Here is a 13,646-nt window from a genome sequence, read left to right on the forward strand (position 1 = left end):
TCAGCTAGCCTGGGGGGAGGGGGGTCTATGTAGGGTAGGAGGGTAGGTTTTTTTTTTTTATTAAGGGTTTGTTTCTCCATTTTTTAAATGATTTGCTTTTTTCTTCCGGCTCTTTCGAGCTTTTCAAATGATCACCGGCCCCATTTAAACAAAAAATGCTCTGTAAGGCTACACATTTATTGTTACTGCTGCTTTTTATTACTCGTCTTTCTATTCAGGCCTCTCCTATTCATATCAATGTTCCAGATTGCTGAAACTGTGAACTGGAGAGCTGCTGAATAAAAAGCTAAATAACTCAAATAATAAAAAACAATTACAAATTGTCTCAGAATACCACTCTCTACATTGTACTAAAAGTTAATTTAAAGGTGAACAACCCCTTTAAATCTCACTTGCACACTGTAGAACACTATCAACGTCCATTACTAGTCTAACTAGTCCACCAAATGATCACTTGATGCAATAACAACACTTGTAACTGTTTGATTAGACAGCATAGTGCCAATGTTTGCAATTAGTCTCTTTAAATCTCACTTGCACCCAACAGTATACCAACAAAGCTTGCAATAATTCCAGAATTGCTGCCAGCGATCATGGCACCAATACAGTACAAAAGAATCTTGGACAAGGCAGGTCACTCAACTCCGCTCTGTTATTTTTATTGCAGCACAAACATTACAAAACAATCCACACTGTAATTGTTTCTGAGAGCCTTACGAACATAGTGATGTCAATGATTAAGGAGGAAATCTGTAAAAGGTCTAAATACCGGCCTTGTTCTTGGCTAAACACCATTGTCCCATGAATCTCTCTCAATAATGAAGTGAGCTTTGATACTGGCAGCAGTGAATACAAAAGAAACACTTGAGAGAAAAAAAAAGTCTTTTGAAAGCAGGTTCTTCAACATTCCGGCATGTTTAGGCACAGTTGCCCAATATTTTCACTGATGTGGCTAAAGGAAGAGATCTCGGTGATGGTGAGAGAGGACGGATTGTTGGGGTATGTTTGGTGGGAGCTACAGACCTTTCAGGATTTAGTCAGCCAAATTGGTCAGATATGGTGGACTTTTAAGATGATGCCCAGACTCTATGTGTTCAACATGGTACAATGGTTAAGGGCCACTCTGGCCAGGTGTGGGCAAAAGCTTGTATCTACCCGTTGCCTCAACAAGACGACATAAGAGTTGTACAAATGTTAATTGGCACAGGGCCGTCAACTAGAGTCCACCAGGAAGCTCACAGATAGATAATACTGCCGTTGGGTTGAGTTTACTTTAAAAGGAGTATCCAACAGACGCCAATTAGAAGTTAGCCTTTAGATAAATGAAAGCAAACGAGTCAAATACTAACTACAGTAGTTGCTATGGGTTACAGTGGGTAAATGTTACTGTTTGTTGAATGTAATCCTGTGGACATCCTCTATTCCTAGGCCAGGGGTATGGATCTAATAAAGGCTGTAGTGTGTTTTGGCAGCCATCGCTCACAGAATGATGTCCACTGTTTAAAAGAATGCTGTCATGTCAAAATGTCCCCCTTTGAAATATTTCTATTTCATTTTATGCACTTCTAATAAGTCCTGGGCAGTAATAAAATGTATCTACTTCAATAGAACGAGTCACACCATTTTTACATACACGGATCAATCAATGAACCACATTGTGGTTAAGAACAGTGCCAAAAACATTCCCATATGATTCCAATTTTCTCCTACCAACCAATCAGAGCTTAGTTTTTATTGCAAGACAACAAAGGGCCATACACTTTAGTGCCGCCAATTTCAGGTTTGTTAACCGGCAATCCCAATGTTGCTTTGCTGGAAAACTTACCACCCTGGGTATTGTACTTCTGAAGTGTATCAAGATATCTTAGAAAATTCAGCATGGCGGCCGTAAGCCAGTAGCAGTATGCCATGAGCATACATTGCACCATGAGCGTTGCGTTGAACAGATAAAAAAGAAGGCGAGATTAAACTGCCACACTTCTAAAATCCGGCACAAGATGAGGAGCACTGGCCCATGATTCCATGTTAGACACTGGGGTCACTGACTGGGTAAATCATAAACTGGCACAAGCCAAGAGTTTGCCATTTCACTGTCCTTGTTATCAAAGAATAACTAACTATGCCTGTAATATGGTGATTATAGTCGGTGCTATTCGTTAAAGAACAATCCAGCCTTGGTTTTGCCAAGCCCTATAAAGTGGAATACAAGTGCTACAATTTCCCAGCAGGAGATAATTATCTCACTCATTACACAGAGCAGTTTTATGTCTCTAGTTCTAATGTTCAAAGGTGTTGATTCAATTAGTCCGAATAAAAAAAAATTGAGTCGCTTTGAGCGAGATACCACTGTTATTATCACATTTTCATTTAGCCACAGCCAGTCACGTTCGTAACCAATCCAAATAGAAATAAACATCGGAATATCTGGATATGGGCAAAGGGCAAGCGTTATCAGAAATAGGCATGAAAAGAGACAATATTAAGAACAGTAAGGGAAGCAAGCAGGGGTGTAATTTCAGGGGTACAGGACCTGGGCATGCCAGGTTTGGCTGCACTCTGTACCCTACAGAAAATATGGCACCATGTTCATAGCACAGCCCTGTCGGCCATAGGCCAGTCCTCTCCGTAAAGCCTTGCATGGGGCAGGTGGTAAGGACAATGTCCCATTGTAGCCTAACTTGCATGTCTTGTCTCCTGCCCTTTATGAATACATATCTACCAAATGCAGGTGGAACTGTATTCATGTGGTTTGGGACACAGGTCTCTGGCTTCATTTGAGAGCACATGGATCTATGGCCATGATTATAGAGGGCCTCTATGTCCTTACGGATGTAGAATTTAAGTCCATAAAACAGACTATTCTCTACAAGTGCTTGGAGGGGCAGGGGGCCATAAAACGATTGAGTTGTAAATACTCAACCCATTAAATGCATTCTGAAGTTAAAATGGGTGGATATGTCTGCTGTGGGCACAAATTTGTGTTCAACGTGGAGATCTGATCAGGAAATGGCCTGACTGGCTCCATTCCATAACCCACACACTGCCAAATAACAGGCTCAAAAATGAGCATATGATAGCATAGGAATATTAGGGCTGCTGTACAATATCCTCTTCACGGCAATCCCGTGCAGTTTATAGGAACACTATCATCTTTAGGGATGCACCGAATCCAGGATTCGGCCGAATCCTTGTGCTTGCCCAAACCAAATCCTAATTTGCATATGTGACAAAAGAAGAATTTCTTCCACTTTTTCCTTTCCTGCCCCTAATTTGCATATGCGAATTAGGATTCAAGTTCGGTATTCATCTGAATCTTTCACCAAGGATTCGTAGATTCGGCCGAATCCCAAATCCGGTGCATCCCTAATCATCTCATTGATACAATTTATATTTCTTACTCCATCCAATTGGCCGCCAATAAAGGAAGAGAAGAAGGAAGAGACGGAGCATGTACAGTATTCGCGACCCCATCCTCATGTTATGCTACCCTCCTCTGCATCAGCATTTGCTCATAGCTTATACAGAAATAAACCATAAAACTATGGCCCTGTAACCAAACACAGTCCAACAGCCTTCAATGTTTGCTTAAACCCTGTACTGGGAGATTCTGTAAAACTGTGCCAGCAAATATATTGTGTGAGAGACATAAGGGCAGATTTATTAAGGTTCAAATGGTAAATTTGAATTTTCACATTTTTTTCTTGGGCAAAACTCAAAAATTCTAATTTGAATGTGAGATTTATCATGGAAACATTTCTATTTCCAATATTCGCCACCTAAAAACTGCCGGGTTCATTTATAAGTCAATGGCAGAGGTCCGTCGAACCATTTGAAGATGTTAATTGCCTTCCTGACATTTGAGGTTTTTTCGGAGGAAAACTCGATTCGAATTCAAATCGAATTTCGGGTCGTTCATATTAGATCGAAAATTAGACGTTCCAGTTTTTTCATAAATAACCTCCCATTCGAATTGTGAGTAAATTCTAATTTATTACAGCGAGTTATTATTTTCGGTCAAGACCAGTTAGCTTCCTCCTGTTTACAGCTGAACTAAAGGGTAATGCTGGGAGTTGTTGTACTCCGGGACAGTAAACTAGACAGATAGGGAGTCAGGACTTCCTCCATTGCTAAGGTCCTCGTATAATTCAGGTTATGTTTCCACAATTTCCAGACATAAGTACCAGTGGCAATAATGGAACCCACCAGCTGCTTCCCCAGCCGCAGCCATTTTTTCCGCGACATAAAACTTTGGCGGCCTATTAGCCCCGTGTGCCACTGGCCCAAGAGCAGTTAAGCTGTGCAGACTTGGGCAGATCTGTCTGTTCAACTTCATCACCCAAGGGGCCATTCTGGGGCCAAACTACCCAGAACATGCCCAGAAGTGGATTTCCAGCAGTGGTCCAATTGCCCAAATCAGGCGAGAGTGCCATCCAGTGTATAATTGTTTACACGCATCAGTGATCATTGGCATATACTGTACATCAGGAATCTACGTGACACAGATTCCAATCGGACCTTAAATATAGAATGGCTCTAACTCACAACTGTCCATGAGACGGTGTCATGGATGCACACGGATACAAGCAATGGCTGCCTTAACCCAAATGCCCCAGCCACCAATCAAATGCTGGCTTTCATTACAGTAATAGCTGAAGACAAGTTAAAGCTAACTGCTGACTGGTCTATAGGCCTGGGCCCCACACCACTGGCCATCTTCCTTACCAATGGATAAAAAGTGCAAACCAGCAAGCTGCAGCATCTCCCCGGCACTTCCATTTACTTTCTTGCATTCTAAAGCATTCCTGCCTTGCTTTAGGACAGGGATTTTAGAATATAGGCTCAGGATCAGGGCCACTGATACTCCCCCATCCAAAGGCTTCCCCTGGGATGCCGTGATCTGTATTTAATAACAGCTGGGGGAACAAACGCTGGAATTTCATGCTTTGTGCAATTCTTTGTCTTATCTTGGAACCCCATTACCCATATCCTTTACTAACTCAGGCCCTGAACATTTGAGATATCCTTAGCTATGTGGCTGTATTTAGGAAACCCACAGGCTGTAGTTCGGCTCTATGTACCTCCAAACTATAAACCACTTTGCAGGCTCCAGCTTGAAGTGAGGGGGTTGATTCCGGGACGTAGCAGGACATCTTACAGAAAGGGACAGAGGTATAACCTGTGAGGCCCCAATATGTCTCCTACCCCCACACTCCCAGGCCTCTCCTTTGCTCTGTCCTCTACTCCCCACACCCCTCCCCAAGAAGGGAGCCTTGCCAGCGTCCCCATCCTCGGTCCCCAGCGTCTGTTCCATCGCAGATGTCTCCGTGAGAGGAAATTCAGCTGCTCCCCTGTTTATTTGGCAAGAGAAAAGTTGGAACGAAGATAATAAAAACAGGAGGGAGGAGAGGAGTCACAGCTTTACTGCCAGCAACCCCCACCAAGCCCCCGACCAAATAGGACTATGGGGACACTATGACACTGCAAAGCAAAGGTTATTGAACATGAGTCTGTCTACTTCATTTAGCAGTGCTATGGTGACAGGAAGTGTAGCAACAATGGAGTCTGTCCCTCCCACTGCAGGGTGATACAGTGACACAGACAGGAGGGAACTATGGGACATGAGTCTGTCCCTCCCACTGCAGGGTGATACAGTGACACAGACAGGAGAGAACTATGGGACGTGAGTCTGTCCCTCCCACTGCAGGGTGATACAGTGACACAGAAAGGAGGGAACTATGGGACATGAGTCTGTCCCTCCCACTGCAGGGTGATACAGTGACACAGACAGGAGGGAACTATGGGACATGAGTCTGTCCCTCCCACTGCAGGGTGATACAGTGACACAGACAGTAGGGAACTATGGGAAATCCTAGAACAGCAGAAAGACATTACCCACAATACTTCAGGAAACACATCCAAGGAGTCAAAACCTGATTATTTAGACTTTCAAAATGTGAAAATGTCAGAGGTCAAAAAACCTAAACCCTGGGAGGCCTGACCTTAGCCCACACTATAGTTTTAGTATAAATAATGTGTGCTCTCCGGTATAAGTTCCCTTTCAAGGTTTTTTTAAAATTTGTTTTGCTTTTGTTAATAGACTATAATTAAAAGAAACAGCTTATATTTGTGTCAGAAAACAACATATAAATGTAAGTAGCTGGATTCATTAAGAACTGTGTATGCAGAGAGATTTGAAATCAATAGTCTTACTATCTCTCATAAAGTAACAGTCCTGTCCTGCTTTATGGCAGCTGAGATTCTAGCTATCTGTATAACAGAACATTCTGTCCCAGTGGCTGCACAGATCCTATCTGATCCCCATTGTAAGCAGCAGTCCTGTCCTGCTTTATGGCAGCTGAGATTCTAGCTATCTGTATAACAGAACATTCTGTCCCAGTGGCTGCACAGATCCTATCTGATCCCCATTGTAAGCAGCAGTCCTGCCCTGCTTTATGGCAGCTGAGATTCTAGCTATCTGTATAACAGAGCATTCTGTCCCAGTGGCTGCACAGATCCTATCTGATCCCCATTGTAAGCAGCAGTCCTGTCCTGCTTTATGGCAGCTGAGATTCTAGCTATCTGTATAACAGAGCATTCAGTCCCAGTGGCGGCATAGAGCCACATACTCAATCTGATCCCCTGTATAAAAGGGAATTCTGTATTTTTGAGGCTTTTTAATTACATGTATAGGATCTGTTATCAGGAAACCCATTATCCAGAAAGCTCTGATTTGAGAAGCCCATCTCCCATAGACTCCATTATAATCAAATAATACATATTTAAATTATTTTTTAGGAGACAAATTATGGTGATCCAAATTACAGAAAATCCCAGGTGCCGAGCATTCTGGATAACAGGTCCTTATATCTGTATTTCATATTTTGCCCCACAGCTCTTATGAATTTGGGGGGGGGGTCTTGCTTACCATAGCAATGGTAAAAAAAAATAATCTCAGAATATGAATATTTAAGGGTAGAAAGGTTGGCCATTTTCAGTCAAGGTCAACTAACCCCATGCCTTTAGTGTGTTAATGATCCAATCCAGGTAAGACTTTATTTAATGTCACCATAATGACATGGGGTAGTTGACTGCTCTGCATTTTGGATGATATCCATCATACTGCCCGAGTCGTCTGGACATGTACGACACCTGGGGGTCGGATTTTATTTCTGTCCAAACAGAAAATCATACCGTACGAGGGGCCATTTCAGATGTGGGCATGAGACATTTGTGAGACTTGAGGATGAAACTGGGGTCAATCAATCAGATAAAGGGATCTACCAGATTTGGTTTTGGACATTGTCGTATCATAATCTGGTCTAAATGTTTGGGATGTTACCAGTGTTTGGTCATATTGGATCCTTAAGGGCATATTCAATTTATTATAATTATTATTATTAATTATTATTATAAATTATTCAAATGTCAGGTTCAAATATATCAATTTAAGAAAATGTGTTGGTGATCAGTAACTTGCTCACGTTTTCCCCCCATTATCCTTTTTGTAAAAAAGCAACGGATGACAAAATGCATAAGCAAGAAAAATATCGACCATTGTTCGATCTTGCCCCCAAATGTTGTGTCACTTTAAAGCACTGGACAGCTAAAGGTGTTTCTTTTAGGGGTGCAACGTGCTGCAGGGTTTTTTTGGGGATTTAATCTAAATTTTAATATGCAAATTAGGGCTTGAATTTGTTTCTGTACTTGGCGACTATATAAAAAAAAAAGATTGTTTTAATCGACCGTAAATAGTTGTTAAGCTGGCCTATGTATGCATGTATATGGCGCCCTCCATAGAGTAACTGTGTTGTATCGTTTCCAGTCCTCTCTCACTGCAGACAATGGGAATTCCCACAAGTATGGCATATAATGCACATAAGAAACCCAAGAATCTGGCCACGCAATTTTCAGACGACGCACAGTTGTGTCACAATTGTGGTGATATCACAATGGGAAGCAGCTCCTGGGAACAGGAATCCTACAGTTTGATCTTTGACAATTGATCAAACAGGCCCAATTAATGGCTTCTACAGGTCAATTTGATCTTTCCCCAATATTTATCACTGAGCGACCCTTGAGGAATTCTCTTAGAACGGCTGCTCTGGGATGTCGCATCCCATTTGTTTGCCCAGGCTCTTGATATTGATGGAATGAGCTGTGCTAGAAGATCAATCGGAATTAGATTGAATCAGTCACTGTGACTCTATCAAACCCAAATCAATTTTTTAATTGAGCATATCAGAGACTGAGCCGGATTGAAGAGATATGTATTTTTTTAACAATGGAAAATTTTTGGCATGATGGGAAGTTCTTAATAGGAATTTTTAGGTTCACCTATTTAGAATTTATTGCCTGCACCAGGCAGCCTCCCTATTTTTTCTGAAAGTGGTGGTTGCCCACAGGGTCGGACTGGCCCTCTCTCCCAATCCCGTGGCCCTACCAAAAAAAAACAATTTGTGACACATGCGCGTGGCTTCTTTTGCACATACGCGTGGCTTCTTCTGCGCATTAGGGGTTCCAGAGGGGGGCGCTGGACAGCAGTCCCAGTGGGCCCTGGGCCCCCCAGTCCGACTCTGGTTGCCCACTGGGTGGCTGAAATGGGGGGCACATTCTTCATTAGTAATCATGACTCAATATGACTTCCATTGAAACACAGGACAGGATGCGGCCTTAATTCCTTTGCTCCGACTCCATCCAAGTTTGACCTGTGCCAGCTGCTACTAATGAACTAATGAAAATGATACCCCCTGCGCCAGGCAACTTTCAAGCAACCACCACCACATCAAAGAGATTCCTCTGAACCCTATTAATAGACCATGGCCCTTTCTGATTTGCTGTTTCTTATTAAATACAGATACATCATATCATGTTAAACATGGGCATGAGCCCCAGGTATCTGTCCTTTTAGACTAATGGCGCACGGTACGTTTGGTCCAACCTATCTTTGCCATTACCCACTGAAATTAGTGGAAAGCAGCTGCAGGTGGGGAAACGCATGTTTACCGCCATAACTCCATCTAAAAGCATGGTGACGAATAAAATGGCCATTACCCATACTATGAATAGCAATGTAACAAAAGAGATGGGACGCCAAGCACCATACATTAGTATACGGGAACCCCTGAATATTGATAAAAAATCATAACCCTATAGGATAGGTTGCCCCTACACTGATTTAGTTGAGGGGCCCATTATTGTATATGACTGCACATCCAGATGGAGTCACACTGGCTGCAAACTTACTTTAATTCCATTTAATAAAGCATGCTTTATATGCTGGCAGGTCCATAATGTACAGGTATGGTATACATTATCTGCAAACCTGTTATGCAGAAAGCCCCAAATTATGAGAAGGCCATTTCCCATTTTATTTTAATCAAATAATTCAAAATGTTAAAAATGATTTCCTTTTTCTCTGTAATAATAAAACAGTAGCTTGTACTTGATCCCAACTAAGATATAATTCATCCTTATTGGTAGCAAAACCAGCCTATCGGCCAATTTTTGTAGATTTAAAGGATGGAGATCTAAGTAATGGAAACATCCCTTATCCGGAAAACCCTAGGTCCAGAGCATTTTGGACAACAGGTCCCATGTCTGTGTTTACCATATACACCATGGGGCCCATTTACTTAGCTTGAGTGAAGGAATAGAAGAAAAAATACTTCAAATTTCGAATGGTTGAATTTGGCTACTTCGACCATCGTATAGGCTACTTCGACTACGAATTGAACAATTCGAACTAAAAATCATTAGACCAGTGATCCCCAACCAGTAGCTCGTGAGTAACATGTTGCTCTCCAACCCCATGGATGTTGCTCCCAGTGGCCTCAAATCAGGTGATTATTTTTGAATTCCAGGCTTGGAGGCAAGTTTTGGTTGCATAAAAACCAGGTGCACTGCCAAATAGAGTCTCACTGTAGATTGACTATCCACATAAGGGCTACCAAATGGCCAATCACGGCACTTATTTGCCACCCCTAGAACATTTTTCATGCTTGTGTTGCTCCCCAACTCCTTTTACTTCTGAATGTTGCTCACGGGTTCAAAAGGTTGGGGATCCCTGCATTAGACTATTCGACCATTCGATAGTCGAAGTACTGTCTCTTTAAAAAATACTTCGACCCCCTACTTCGCCACCTAAAACCTACCAAGGCCAATGTTAGCCTATGGGGAAGGTCCCCATAGGCTTCCTAACAATTTTCTGATCGAAGGAAAATCCTTCGATCGATGGATTAAAATCCTTCGAATCGTTCGATTGAACGATTTTTCCTTCAATTGTAGGAAATGCGCTAAATCCTTTGACTTTGATATTTGAAGTCGAAAGGATTTACATTCTGCAGTCGAATATCGAGGATTACTTAATATATATATGGGCTTGGCACAAACATTATATATATATATATATATATATATATATATATATATATATATATATATATATATATATATATATATATATATATATATAAATGTCAATTTAACATAAAAAAGTCATAGATATGAATTAGGGTTGACACAGCACACACGTCCAAGTTGAACGTTAAGACATTCCTACCTAAACTTCCAGTCGGTGCAGGGCAAGGCAGGGAAAAAAAACACCAATTTCTTATTTGTCCCATAAGGGGGAGAAAACAATATTTCCTAATTTCAGAACAGCAATCTCTAGATCATCACTGTACTAATAGTATTTTTGCTCTTCAACAGGGTGGAGGCTTCAGACATTAACACATACAGGGGGTTATTTATCAAAATCGAGATTTTTCTGATTTTTTTAAAATAAAAAAGTCAGACCAAACTAGAATCCAAGATTTGACCTTATTTATTATTAAAAAAAACCAAAATTTTTATCTGATCAGGAGAAAACTCGATAAAGTCGAGCAAAAATCAAACCATTTTTTCAGAGGTTTTTCTTGAATCGTATGATTTTTATTTCTGACTTTTCCCACGAAATAGTCGGATTTCCTAGCTAATTCCAGCCCAGACCACAGAAACTTACAAATAGGCTAGGGGCCTCTCCCATTGACTTATATACAACTTAGGCAGGTCTGAGATGGCGGATTTTCAGATTCAGACTTTTTGCAGCCTCATGATTTAATAAATCTTGAAAAATTCAAGATTTTTTTTTTTTTTACATTACAAATTCGGATTTTATAGTAAAAAATTACTCTAATTTTTCAAGTTTTTTGCATTTGGTCTTTAATAAATAAACCCCACAGTGTATTGTGTGTTCATCCTAATGATTTATTCTAATAAAAATGTTTCCTTTTTTTTTGGAGAGGCCACAGTCTCCCTAAATGTCCCACTCACTTTCCATCGAATTCATTATCTCAAATCAGAGCCAGGGTTCCTTTTTTTTACATTTATAAACTGTACACATCTGTTTCCAGTGTTCTTAGTGGGGAAATAGAGTTGTATTTTAATTAAAGACTCACTCTGCTCCCGCACCACATGTTCTGCATGGAAAAAAAAGGAGTTTTAATTTCTTCCCTTATTGTTTTGTTTTCGTGTTTTTCAGGAAAGTGAATTGTGTCTTAAAATGGGGAAGTTAAAAAAAAAAAAAGAGCAATAGAAAGAAATTCAAATGCAACGATTATAATATCTTTTTACGGGACCCAAAAGTATTCCAAAATGATCTCCATTAGAACTCGGACAAGTACAGATTATATTCGTGTGAACTTTATTTCAACAGGATATTACATTTGATGTTCTAATAGATCTATATTTAGGAAGATAGTTTTCTCCATTTGATAAATAACTCTAGGCTTTGTCTATAAAATTAGAACTGTCTTAAAATAGAATAAAAATTAATTTTCTCCCAAAATAAAATATTTCAAATATGACCCCCCCCCCTTTATGGCTATAACTCTTACACAAAGTATCTGAACAATGACGTGTCATTTAAACTTAATTGTTGCACGCGACGGTAGAGAGCAAATGCATTTCACTTTTCACTTTTGGCTGGATCTGAATGGCCACCGTTCCTCCACATATTATTATAACAATATTTGAATTTTTTCATTTGTATAATAAAAATATTTGATTTTTTTTCTTGGGAAAAAAATAGCAACACATCACAATACACAATGAAACAGGTTTTATATTTCTCTCTCTCTCTCTCTCTCTCTCTCTATCATCTATCTATCTATCTTTTGTAATGATATACAATAATAAACATTTGTGCAAATAAATGAAGACATCTATCTATCTATCTATCTATCTATCTATTCTCTATCTATCATCTATCTATCGTCATCATCTATCTCTCTCTATATCTATCTATCTATCTATCTATCTATCTATCTATCTATCTATTCTCTATCTATCTATCTATCTATCTATCTATCTATCTATCTATCTATCTATCTATCTATCTATCTATCGTCATCATCTATCTCTCTCTATATCTATCTATCTATCTATCTATCTATCTATCTATCTATCTATCTATCTATCTATCTATCTATCTATCTATCTATCTATCTACTTGTGCAGGTATGTAGTTGGCAGATAGATAGATGATAGAGAAATGATATAGAAATAAAAGAACAGAAATGGAACAAAATGGCGCTTTAATATGATTAATATGACTAATAGTCAACCTTTTTTTTAGATTCATGTTGCGTATTTATTAACCATGCACTTTCGTGAAAACAGGAAGGCCTTTGACGTGCTCAACACCTCTTCCAGGTTAAAGGCCACAGGAGATTTAAAAGTACATGGAAAAAGTGTGGGCCTGAAGCCACAGGAGTGACAGAGAAGGAAATCCTGCATTTCAGGGGATGAGGCCTGGTTTCTTTAGGGACCAGGTTAAGTACAAGTTGCAGGAGTAATATTGCAACTAGCTTATGTGAAAAGAGGTTGTTGTTTGCAACAAAGAAGAGACATTTAGAGTAAGACAACAACCAAAATATTTTTTGGAGAGAGGCAACAGTAAGGGAAGGTCCTCTATGATATAATTCTACATGATTTTTTTTAGTCAGTATGATTAGTTAATAATACAATTATGTGGTATAAGACTCACCGGGTGTGTGAACAAAGAAGGCCAGGTAGAGGTCCAGCTCTTTGATGGACACCCCAATGTGATGAGGCTGGACACACAACCCTGGGTTAGAGCATTGGGGTGACTTGTAGAGACGTTCCCCATCGGTGCTCTCCAGCGGGATCCCCTTAAACAGGATGACCATCACCAGGTCCAACCTCCACACCTTGTCCGCCTGACGAAGGCAGTCAATCCTCCGGATCTTCCCTTTCTGGTCTGGGTTAGAGAGGACACAACATGGAGGCTTCTTCCCGGTGATAGTAAGGACAAAGTCCTCTCGGAACTCTGGCCGGATGTCCTTACGGAGCTTAGCCAATAGTCGAGACGCCCACTTCTGCTTGATCTCAGGCTTCTCTCCCAATAACTCATCCTTCACCGCCCTCTCCTCGTCCTTTGACATTCGCTTCTCGTGCTTCTTGAAATACTTGCGTTTCCTCGCTTGAAGGTTGAACCATGTGTATGAAAATGCGCGGACATGTGGGAGAAGAGCTTCGATGAAAGGGTGAAATTCATCCTGGAAACAAAAGCAATAAAATTTAGAAGCCAAAAAAAAAAACTGCAGAAAAATACATATTTATTTTTTCATAAAATGTTTGCTTCTACC

General features: G+C 40.4%; 1 protein-coding gene across 5 annotated transcripts in view; it reads right to left on the reverse strand.

Annotated features, from left to right (window-relative positions):
* The window catches only part of LOC108710156 (nuclear factor 1 X-type), a 128,532-nt gene that overhangs the window by 53,363 nt on the left and 61,523 nt on the right, over positions 1–13,646 (reverse strand). For all 5 annotated transcript variants that reach the window (XM_041587274.1, XM_018251309.2, XM_018251308.2 and 2 more), the window contains one exon: positions 13,025–13,556. In XM_041587274.1, coding sequence (XP_041443208.1) covers positions 13,025–13,556 — 532 coding nt within the window. The remainder of the gene's footprint in view (positions 1–13,024; positions 13,557–13,646) is intronic.

This window comes from Xenopus laevis, chromosome 3L (genome assembly GCF_017654675.1).
Source record: "Xenopus laevis strain J_2021 chromosome 3L, Xenopus_laevis_v10.1, whole genome shotgun sequence".
Lineage (NCBI taxonomy): Eukaryota > Metazoa > Chordata > Amphibia > Anura > Pipidae > Xenopus > Xenopus laevis.